The sequence below is a fragment of the Octopus bimaculoides genome, chromosome 14, assembly GCF_001194135.2.
Source record: "Octopus bimaculoides isolate UCB-OBI-ISO-001 chromosome 14, ASM119413v2, whole genome shotgun sequence".
NCBI lineage: Eukaryota > Metazoa > Mollusca > Cephalopoda > Octopoda > Octopodidae > Octopus > Octopus bimaculoides.
In genome coordinates, this window is record NC_068994.1 from 20,757,364 (window position 1) to 20,770,005 (window position 12,642).

Sequence of the window (12,642 nt, forward strand, 5' to 3'; positions counted from 1 at the left end):
AAGTGTCCCCAATAATTTAACTGATGATCTTACAGTTGATAAAGAACCCTTAATTGAAGGTGATAAAGGTACCCTTTTGGAATCTCAAATTGATGAAAATTTGGCAAGCAGTGTTCCTAGTAATTTGACTGATGATCTTATAGGTGATAAAGAACCCTTAGCTGAAAATGATAAAAATATCCTTTTGGAATCTCAGATTAATGAAAATTTGGCAGATAGTACCCCTAATAATTTGAGTGAAGATATTACAGGTGATGAAGAACCCTTAGTTGAAGGTGATAAAGGTACCTTTTGGGAACCTCAAATTGATGAAAATTTGGCAGATAGTGGCCCTAATGATTTTATTGAAGATATTACAGATGATGAAGAACCCTTAGTTGAAGGTGATAAATGTGCCCTTTTGGAATCTCGAATTGATGAAAATTTGGCAAACAGTGACCCTAGTAATTTAAATGATGATCTTACATTTGATAAAAAACCCTTAGTTGAAGGTGATAAGGGTACCCTTTTGGAATCCCAAATTGATGAAAATTTGGCAGATAGTGATCCTAATAATTTAACTGATGATCTGACATTTGATAAAAAACACTTAGTTGAAGGTGATAGAGGTACCCTTTTGGAATCTCGGATTGATGAAAATTTGGCAAACAGTGACCTTAGTAATTTGACTGAAGATCTTACAAATGAGAAAGAGCCCTTAGTTGAAAATAAAGATACTCTTCTGGAATCTCCAGTTGAAATGCAGGTCAATGACAGTGCCTTCTCTAATTTTGATGAAGATATTAAAGATGATAGAGATCCTTTAGCTATAAATGATAACATACTTTTAAAATCTCAAGTTGAGAAAGATTATTCAGAGAAGACTCAGAAAATATCAACAAGCACTGATTCCTTAGTTGATACTCAAACTGAAGAAGATGAGAATGACTCTTTAACTAATGAGTTGAATGATGATGCTCTACTATTATCTGGTGCCAATATTTCCAATACTGTAAGAGATGACAGAAAAAGTAATGAAAGTGCTTTTAAAGAACCTTTTCATGATTTAAATCTTGAGGAAGTTTCTCAAAATGATGAGTTGTCACAGAATAATGACAGCCTTACTACTGAAGACTTTTCAGTAGCTGAAAATAAAGAATTCAAGCCTAATGAACAGTCACCTGAATATGTAAACAATAATACAGGGTTAGGTGGGAGTGTTGAAGTTGACGAGGAAAACAACTTTGACAATGTAATAGAGACTGATGATGATGTCACTTTACAGAATAAGTCTCCTTTTGACTCTGATGAGGAGTCTGGAACTTTTGATACCACAAAAGAAGTTCTTTCTGCCAACTTTGAAAACCTAACTAATGAAAGTAGTACTTTAGCATCTTTAAATGACACATTTAGTGCAGAAAATTTTAACAATGTTAACAAATCTAGTGATATAGTTGAAAAATTGTCAGAAACCCTGGGAAAACCAGATCAAGCTGCTACTAGAGAATCTTTGTTAGAAAAAGTAATGATAGAAAATTCTGCAGATCAGAAGCCATTGGTTGGCTTTGATACTTCAGAAAGTGCATTTCATTTGCCTCTTGGGGAAAATGAAACCAGTAAAACAGACCAAAGTCCTTGTCAAATTCCAGCAGTTCAATGTCCCTCTGAGAAGGATACAAAATATCAAAAAGAATCTCAAAGTTTAGGTGAAGCAAATGAAAAATTAGTGCCAATTGAAAATTCAAATCATCCTCTTTCAGAAATTAATCAAGAATTTAAGCTTCCTAAACAGCTTGAAAAACCTCAGTCTAATGAATTAGCTAGTTCTGCTAAGAATAAAATGCTAGACTTTGTAGAGAAAGTTGATAATGATTCTTCTAATCTGATAAGCAAAGATCCATCTGCTCCTGAAGGTTATTTCAATGATGACAGTGCATCTGTTTTTGCATCATTAATTATTGGATCACAACGTTTAGTTAGTGCAATACTTGGCCCTTCTGCAGTCTGTCCTCCTGTCCTTAATAGTGCCCCACTTCAACGTCAACATAGCACAGGAAACAGCACAGCAAAGGAAAAGCAGAAGCAAAGTATAGACTCTTTCAAACCTGCCCCCAGAATGCCTTCAGACAGCATTAATGTGGAAGATAGTAGTCCTTCATTTACTAGGACTTCCACATCCGATGACAGCATCAGTGGATTTCCAGGAAGTGAGTCATCACAGTCACCATCCCAGGACTCAGACAGGGTTGAATGCAGTGAGGAACACGATATGTTTCATGGCAAGACCCCTACTGAAGAGACTGAGCCCAGCACTAAGCTCACCTCTATGAAGACAGCCAATCAATCTGTTGATGATGATGCAACAGAGAAGGTGTTTCTTCTCCCTGATGGTTAGTATAGCTTAAGAATGACTGCTTTGAATAATTCTTTTGCTTTAACCATCAGATTCTGTCCATTCATTGCCATTCAGTTGTCATATGATATTCATTCATTTGCATTCAACTTCATCCATCTTATTCTGATTTTGGTGTGTGGCATATTGCCTGCAAGTTTGGCTTTCCCTTGGTTTGACCTCTGCCTGTGTTGGTGCATCACTGAGTTTATCAGTAAGCTTGACTTTCCATTTCATCTGACCACTGGTGTTGGTTTTTACTAGAAACAGTTGCAGTATTGACTTCCTTCTTGTTTAACTCTTGGCCTTGGTATTTACCTGGTTTATACTAGATGTTTGTAAGTTTGGTTTCTTTAAATGATTTCATTAATGAAATTGAATTTTCACTAATATAAGCATGGAAATGTTTTAGTCTGAGTGGATTAGTGGTGAAGGTGCTGGTAATTATGGTTATGATGCTACAAGAGACTAATAGTAAAAGAAAAAAAGATCCAATATAGGCAGTTTCAAATTTCAAACAAAATAAGACGTTTTAAAATGATTTAAATGATATTTTTTTTAAAAAATAGTTCTCTAGCTCTGGGGTCTACTCATAAATAATAATAAATCAGTTGCTTCAAGCTAGATCCATACAAATGGCAATCTAGAGTAAAAGAAGGGAAAGATAATTTCCTTTTGATTGGTTCGATAATTACTTTAAAAATGTAGGATCATCATTACATTACACTCAAATTACTTATTAGTACAAAAGAAACAAAAACTGAATTGTGTTAGGAAATAAAGAAGCTTGTATATATGACTGCTTGGCTAGCTAGAAATATCAGTAAATTCTACTTTAAATCACATCCAACTATCATAAAAAAGGATGTATCGGATAATATAGTTTTAGATACACTACACTTGAAGGAAAAATGGGATAATGATGAGCCAACTGAATAACGGGAAACTAGGTCTAGTAATATCAAAATTTGGGCCTTTTGATAGCATTATTTTTACTCTGGAGCCAAATATTTATTAGCTTAAATATATCTTTTTTTTTAGCTTGGAGTAGTTCAGCAGACTTTTAGAAATTTGTTGGATAGTTTTTCACTTAGAGAAAGATGCAACCTTACAGTCAGCCATTAAAAAAAGTAGCAATCTAAAACAAAATTTTAAGAATATATGTGTTATATATATATATATATATATATATATACGATAGTTAACTTGACTATTATAATTTTATTTTCAAGTTCCATGCAAAGCCAGAGAAAGCAATCCTAAGATGTTCTCTTTATAAAGAAGTAAATCAAATAATGGTGAATAGTAACTTCTAAATAGACTTCAAATGGCAGTATGTTGATGAAAGAAAAATATAGACAGGTGGATATGACTGGTGATTTGATTTTATAGGTAAGAGGGGATGCTATAAGTATCAAGTGGAAACAGGATAGTAAATATTAAATTGTACAAAAATAGGGGAAATCTGCAATCTGAAATACTTAGCACACTTTGCCTTTTGCACGCTGCACTTTTATTCTTTTGTATTTTCTATCATTGTGTTACTTTTGTTACTTTCTTAAAATTTGTTATTTCATCCAAGTTTGTGCAAATTTAAAAGAATTCAAGTGAGTTGGTAAGCTATATACTTTTTGGTACCACAAGTTCTAGATTCGCAATCTGGTCATGAATTCTGCCTAATGGTTGTTTGTTCCACTTCCATCTTATATTATACGAAGGTGGTGAACTGCATCATATAAAATACTTAGCAACATTTCTTCTGGCCTTACATTCTGAGTTCAAATACCTCTGACGTGAATTGTGCTTTTCATCCATTGAAAAAAACAAAAAAAAACAGTAACAGTCAGGTACTGGGGTTGATGTAATTGACTAACCTCTTTTCCCTAAAAATTATAGCCTACCAAAATTTGAAGCAATTATTAGATGGTACCAGGATGTGTATAGACTAACAGAAGCAATAAACATGCTAGCATATATAACTTGGGTCAGACATAAATAGTTTTAATTTTCTTTTCTACAATTCTGTTTATTTCCTCCAATGTAATATATGGGATTTTTCTTTTCAAAGTTGTTGTTAATTATCCCCAAATAAACCCTGTTTGAACAAATCCATGATCAAAGGCTTTCAGATATAGCTATCCCATCAAATGTTTTTTGTTTTTTATTCAGACTAGTTTATGTAAAACTGCATCACTATCCTCTGTGTTCTTCCTTTTTTTTTTTACTAAATGATAGTGCATGATATGAAAAAAATTTGGTTACTACTTCTAGCAGTTTTTATGACTACATTGAAGCTGTTTTGTCTCAAAGTTCTTAACATTAGGTAAAAGAAAAAAAATAGACATTTTGTTTCATCTTCCACTAACAGCTAAATTATGGAACATCAATTCCCTGTCATGTTACAGTATTACATTTAAACGATATCTGATGTTACAACCTTAAAATATTTTACATCATGACTTATGATAAATGCTGCTGTTTTAGATCACTAAGAGGAGCTAACTAAGGATGCTGTCCATGAGTGTTTAGCCTGCTACAAATAGCTACCAAATCTATCTCAAATTGCATTCTACAAGCTTAAAATAGAATGACACTTTGGATCATGTAATCCACTGCATTAAAAAAAAATACAGAGAGAGATGGAATATATCCAGTTGATCACAGGTATGATTGTTCAGGTCTTACCTGTAGCTCAACAATAACTAAGCTGATAGTGTGGTGGGTTGCATTACAAGAAGCAGTTAGATGGACCAAACTATCAAGAGTGCAATTGCTGTGACCAGGTCATAGCAGTCTTGTTAATTTGGTCTAGCTAGCTATAAATAAGTAAACATACAACTCTGCTTAATGCTGTTAATAGTAAGCTAACCTTTTCTGGATTTCAAAAATCCAAGTAGCCAGCAATTGATTCTGTTTTCTGTAGCTTTAATCAATGACTGATAATTTCAGAGTTGTACTTGTCTAGCAAGTTATTGGATTTTTGTGACAGTCTATTGAAGCTGAAGCAATTATATTATGGAAGAACCATTTAATAATAAATTGTTAAAATTCACTATTCATTTATTTCGTAACCTTTAAAAATTTTTGTATGCATTTTTTTTTTTTTTTAGATGGCTTAAACAACTCTTATAGGTTATAACTGCTCCAATCCAACCTGGACTCCACACATCATCTCTTACTTACATGCAAACCACATGCCCTGTTCCTTTTTAAGGCACAAATTTCTCAACCCTTATCTCTAGTCTTGTCCATATTTCATTCAGCAGTCAAATTTCATTCTGAAAAGTGGTATTTACACATAAATAGATTGTGCTTCCTTTGCCACTCACCTCTCTTACTTCGAGATCAGCAACAAAGATTTCTTCTTCTGATACTGTGTTTCCCAACCTATTTTCCCCCAGGCCCCACTATAACTTTCCAGAAAAAAATATGCACCACCAGTTGTTGAAAAAAAGACAACTTTATTTTTAATATTTTATCACATTAGAATAGCACTACACTGCAGCAAACATTCTTTGCACAGTATGCTTGGCTAGAAGGATTGACTTGACTAGCTGAGTATAGATGTTGTGCATTAACTAGGAAAAAGAAATTTTCACAATTTTCCCAGATCCTACCAGTGAAGCATAAGCCCCCATACTGGGAATCACTGTTCTAATACATCAATGACCTGTTTGTCATCACTTTGAACAATGCTCACTTCTATGCAGATGGTACCACCTTTCATTCTATTTAACCTTCTGCACCCAAGTATCATCCACTTGCAACATAGACATTTCATACCCAATCTGTACTGACTTCAAGAACAGAGTCTACTAAAACATCCTTCAGTGTTTCCTTCAACAATACTGATACACAATAACAAACATGTTATGAGAACATCATACCCACACCATAAATATGAACAGCATGCACTTAGAACAGCCTAGGTTGCTACACTGAATTTCTCCTGGTGAATACTGTAAAAACCCATGTAATTTGCACACCTGTGTAATTTACGCAGGTGATTTTCAGGATAAAAATTGTTAAAAAAATCTTCAACTCATGTAAAATTCGCATCCAAAAGTTTTCAGAATTACCTATATGGCCAGGGAAAAAAGGTTTTCAATTTAGTTGTATTTAGCATAATTTCACTTACTTATGATTAGATTTTACTAAATTTTCATTAAATAAAAATAATTTGTATTTAACAGCTATCACATTGAAAGCTATTAAATTACAAAGTGTTTGTATTGTTTTTAATAAACTTTATTTTACATTTCTTGCCCACAAGAGATTATGTCCAATCTTTAGCATACTTTATTTTTGTTTTTGTGAAAAAAGTACATAAATTACATGGGTTTTTATGGTGCACATCCTCAACTTAGTCAAAGCTACCTCACAATGATTAGCCTTCATCTTTAGAGCTAGAATAGAATTCAACTCCCAACAACTATTAACTCTATGAAGCTCAAGTGAGACACACAATGGTGTACTGTTCCCATATCTTGGGTGGAGGTACTACTGCTACACATTTGCACAGACTTCTTAAACCACATCCTAAAAACCTCACTTAAATGATTAGCATAAAGTCATTCACCAATATCGCTCAACTCTAATCCACCTTGCCTGTCCTACTGGTGGTTGGTATTATGCCACTCCAACTCAGACACTCCTGACTCTCTTGTTCTGCTTCCTTTCCACACTCATATTTCCCTTCTAGACTCTGTCCATTCCCCCTAGAACATCAATCTTCTCGCTCTGGAATTCCCTCTGTGTACAATTTTTTCTTGCAGTCATTGAGCTACAGATGTTCAAGAGGTATATCAATTGCATTAATCTCTCCAGTCTCAGAGGGCCTGCAAGAATCATAAGTACAGCCCCTTCAAGCCAAGCCAATAAAAAAGAAATTAAGGTTGACTTGGGACTAAACAAATATCATTGCATTTATAACTAAAGATTAAAATACACAAGTATATACTACGTTATGGTGTTACAACATTACACCATAACTTCATATAAACTTTGCTGTTTGTAATGTTCCCATGTCACAATATCATTCACCTTTTGATAGCTAATATGTCAGAATGTTGTCATGTCAATCAGCTGCTCTAATGAATGTTTATATATTCCAGATGGCATTACTGACAGTTTCCCTGCTCCAAAGGAGCCAAACACACAGGTATTTTCTGAAATGTCTAGTGAGTTGGCTAAGTCTTCAGAGATATGTGGTAAGGACATTGCTGAGTCAGTTGAATGTTTGCCGAAATCAGAAGGCATGGTCAGTTCTGTCACTAAACAGAAGCAACAGTCAGAAGCTGAGAGAACTTTGCAGCAGCAGCAACAGCAGCAGTCAGAAAGTGAAAGACTTTTGCAACAACAACAACAGCCAAAGACTGAGAGACCTTTGCTGCAACAACAGCAACAGCCAGAAGCTGAGTGTCCATTGCAAGAACAACAACAGCAGCAACAACCAGAAGCTGAGAGACCTTTGCAGCAGCAACAACAACAACAGCAGCCAGAAGCTGAGAGTCCAGTGCCAAAACAGCAGCAGCAGCAGCAAGAAGCTGAGAGACCTTTGCAAAATCAACAGCAGCAACCACCAGAAGCTGAAAAACCTTTGCAGCAGCAACAACAAAAGCCAGAAGGTGAACAACTTCCAGAAAAACAACAGCAATTGCAAGAAGAGCAGCAACCACCACCATCACCATCATTAGTTCCGGAAATAGAACAATCTTCAGATCAACCATCCCAATTGGCTGCACCAACAAAACCAGTCAAGTGAGTAAATGGTTATTTGATTTTATAAAGTAACTCATTGTTGGTTAAAAAATATTTTATTATTGCAGCTAATGACTGCATTTAGACTATTGATTTACTTGTGCCTGTCTACTTTTTATAAATTGTTTGGTTTGCCTGTCTATTTTGTGTTGAAACTATTTTTTCCTTTACCATTAACACATATTGTCTCTGGATAAAAATGGATACAGAAATGGTGAGTTTACATGCGCAAGGATGAATTATGATCTTGTCAGTGTTAGAGGCAGTAAGAGCTGGTAAAAGGCGGCGAGCTGGCAGAAACGTTAGCACACCAGGCGAAATGCTTAGTGGTAGTTCGTCTGTCTTTACGTTCTGAGTTCGAATTCCGTCGAGGTCAACTTTGCCTTTCATCCTTTCGGGCTCAATAAATTAAGTACCAGTTATACACTGGGGTCAATGTAATCGATTTAATCCCTTTGTCTGTCCTTGTTTGTCCCATCTATGTTTAGCTCCTTATGGGCAGTAAAGAGATAAGAGCTGGTAACGGCGATGTTGGTGGTGATGAATTTCATTGTCCTAATGGCCAAATGGTTAAACTGATGAGGTCCTGGATTCAATTATAGTATGTTGAACTTTGGACAAGTGTCTTTTTCTGTAGCCTTGAGTCAATCCAAACTTAATGAATGAAATGTGGTAGAAAGAAACTATTTGAAAGCTCATCAAATGGTTTGTATGTATATTCCAAAGAGCCAGCCTTATCATGCTTATTCTACCTCAATAATTACACATGTCTGTGGAATACTCTCTCACTTCACTGTAATTCAGCAACAGGGTATTTCAGTTGATGAAACCTGTAAAATCCACACTGAAAGTGATACAATATCTTATAACCAAGGCAAGCTCAGTGCAGACAGAAACCATACATTGAGCCAAAGGGCAAAAGCTTCCTTGATCTCAACTTTCAGTACCAGTAGAATACATACAGAAAATAATACAAGATCTATTACCCCATCCCATCTCACGTATACATAGAAATTAAAATATATTCAGATATGATTAGTTGAATTTATTTACATTTTAATTCACTATCTTCAGATGTAAACCATACACATTTTTGGCTATTCACATAATGAATTTGGGAACTGGGGTATCACTGCTAACTTAACCATTGTATGTTATATCTAACATAAGTCAGCTAAGTATACACGATCCTTCTCCAAGATATATCCACATGGAGAGTGAAACTGAACACAGCAAGCAATGATGACACTTGTTTGTTTTACTGAACTCTGGGCAATCCATAACACTCAACTCATTACAGTGAACAGGTAATACCCAATGGCATTTTTGTCAAAAGCTTTATGGACTTAGCTGAAAGTTTAATGTTCTAGCCTTGAGAGAGGAACACTTCATCATCTATACCACTTCAATGTCCTTTTTTTCCTTCTATTTTGAAAAGTCTGATATATATCATATTGCCATTCTTTTCCAAACCTTGTGTTTCTTCACCACTTCTTTCTATATTTCTTGTAGTCTTCCTATGGGTCTCTTCTACTTCAGTGTATAATGCTTTTCTCCTATCCATAAAAATGATATAAATTAACAAACATACACACACACACACACACACACACACACAAACATATATATACATATATATAGTTGGAATTTACAGAAAACAAGATGAAGACAAGTGAAGGAATAGGCAGGTGTATTAGTTTGACTCTTGGGAAGAAGGACAAAATCTTTGACATTTTGAGCTTACGCTCTTTGACAGAAAGGATTGAGTGAAAAAAAAAGAGAGAGAAAAAATGTGTAGGGATTAATGGATGGGCTTCTTTCAGTTTCCGTCTACCAAATCCACTCTCAAGGCTTTGGTCAGCCAGAGGCTATGGTGGAAGATACTTGCCCAAGGTGTCATAGAGGGGGACTCAACCTGAAAGCATGTGGCTGGGAAGCAAGCTCCTTACCACACAGCCACGCCTACCTTTTATCATTTACATGTTTCAGTCATTGGAGACGGCAGCCATAATGGGGCACTGCCTTGAAAAGTTTAGTTGAACAAATCGACTCCAGTACTTATTTTTTCTGTTTTCTAAGCCTGGTACATCTTTTATTGACTGCTTTTGCTGAACTGCTAAGTTATGGGGACATAAATAAACCAACACTAGTTGTCAAGTAGTGGTGGGGAACAAACACATGTGCAGAGACACACACACACACACACACACACACACACACACATATATATATATATATATACAATGGATTTCTTTCAGTTTCCATCTACCAAATCCATTTACAAGATTTTGGTCTGCCCAAGTTGCCAAGCAGTGGGATTGAACCTAGAATTATGTGGTTAGGAGGCTAGCTTATTATCACACAGTCAGTGTAATGGGCAAAAAGAGAAAAGTCAACACAGGAGTGACAGTTCTTAACAATTCTTGTATTATTTTAATGCTTAGAAGAAAGAAGAGAAAGAGTCTTAATGTTTCAGACATTAGACCTTCATCAGAAAAAGCACAGGAGGCGTAAGAAAGAGAAAATGTGGTTGAGAAGAATGGAGGGGAAAAACTAGGTAAGGAATTAGGGTCAGGTGGGAATATGGTTCTATGGGAGGGGAGTATGAAGGGAGTAGTGGGTGTGTAAGTAAATATAGGAGTGTAACTGCATTTTGAGGTGGGTATGAGGTGGTGGAGTGATCTGTGTAGCTTTTTGGGATTGTGTGTGTGTGTGTGTGTGTGTGCGTGTGTAGAAAGAGAGGTGGGGTGCAAGTGCAGAAGTATAGTGACTTGGGTTAGTGGGAGCATGAGATGTTGATGTGTGTGTAATTATGTTCTGTGTGTGAGGTGGTGGGAGTGGGTGCAAGTGTGAGGTAAAAGGAATGGCAAGAGGAATACGAAAAGTGTGATGGTAGTGTGTGCAAACGTATGGGTATGAGAGATGTTGTTGCATGGAAAGAAGGAAGGAACGAGGGAAGCAAAAGAAGAAGAAAAGGTTAGAGTTGAGGGAGAGAAAAGAAGTGAGAGAAGAATAAGAGAAATATTGGTGAAAGAATAATTACAACACTAGGATAAAAAATGTTTTTTCTTTCTTTTTTTTTGTTCTGTGAGAGAAGAAAACTAGTAAGGCGCATGGAGGAATAAGAGGAACGTGATAGAAGTGGCTGCATGTGTTGGAGTGTGTGTGTGTGTGTCACACAGACGTATATACTCAACCAGTTCATAGGAAAGCAATCAATCAGACCTTGTGAATATCATAATTATTTATACTTGGGATTATAATTGATTATTTATACTCAGGATTATAATTGATTATTTATACTCAGGATTATAATTGATTGTTTATACTCAGGATTATAATTGATTATTTATACTCGGGATTATAATTGATTGTAGAGTGTATGTGATTATGGAGTAGTTGTTTTTTTAGTATAGGACTTCCTTCTTTGCATCCATGAATGAAAATGTAAATAAAGAAAACAAAATCACAAAAGTATGGTGGTGATGGTGGTTGGGTGGGGGTAGGTTCCAGAAAAATTGAGAATAATATTTTTTTTAAAGGGCTTGTATTGAATAAATATAGTGAAATGATTTGTGTAGGGCAGTTAAAATGGAGAAATGAGGTGATACTGACTGAATCTATTGATTTCTCTTTCCTATGTTAGCTTGTTGGGTTGGAAGTTGTTAAAAATATGTATTAAAATATAAGAAAAGAGAACATCTATAACACATTCTTTCACTTTAGTTTCTGATAAAGATTGTTATTTAAGATGTGAAAACCAAAGTAAATAACAAGCACTTATTTTATTGTACAGTTTATTTAGCTATTTCTTCTGTAAAGACAGAGTTTATTGAATGATCAATACTGATTTGAATGAATGAGTAGCACAGATTCATTTGCTATTTCTATAGAGTTGAATGAAATGATTAAATGGTTGAGGATTCCACTGAAAGATTTGGTAAGTAGAATGACTTGCTTCTGTAAAGAAACAAGAGAAAGAGAGAAGCAAGAGAGAGAGAGGATGGTGGTAGATATGAAGTGAGTAGTAAAAGTAACAATTAAAGACTAGTGAAGGAATTCTAGAAAATAACACTTGTATAAGACTAAAGACGTTATTAGAAGGCTGAGTTTTTTTGAAAAAGGTAGAAAATGTAAAAGAATTCAAAGAAAGCAAATCCGCTTGGAAAAAAAATACAGACAAAAATTGCTATCTAGATTCTTAGATTGCTGTTAATATACAATTTTATGGATGAAGGGAGTTGTGAGTGCATCAATAGGATTTCATTGGGATTTCAAGATTGCACAGGGAACAATGGGTACAGAAAATGTAGTGTAGTAGCTAATGAGGAAATATGTGTTGAGAGTGTTGTGTATTTATTTCATAGCACTAATGCACAACTCTGTTGTGTAGATTTGGAGTGACATGTATAATTATAGTATAGTGCACAAGTGACTTGTGTTGCATAAGAGTATAATGTAATGAACTAGTGACATCATCATCATCAACATTTAATGTCTATTTTCCATGC

At 35.1% G+C, this 12,642-nt stretch overlaps 1 protein-coding gene across 6 annotated transcripts in view; it reads left to right on the forward strand.

Moving 5' to 3' along the window:
* The window catches only part of LOC106876125 (protein PFC0760c), a 385,512-nt gene that overhangs the window by 90,242 nt on the left and 282,628 nt on the right, over positions 1–12,642 (forward strand). For all 6 annotated transcript variants that reach the window (XM_052972740.1, XM_052972743.1, XM_052972739.1 and 3 more), the window contains exons 3-4: positions 20–2,369; positions 7,486–8,131. In XM_052972740.1, coding sequence (XP_052828700.1) covers positions 20–2,369; positions 7,486–8,131 — 2,996 coding nt within the window. The remainder of the gene's footprint in view (positions 1–19; positions 2,370–7,485; positions 8,132–12,642) is intronic.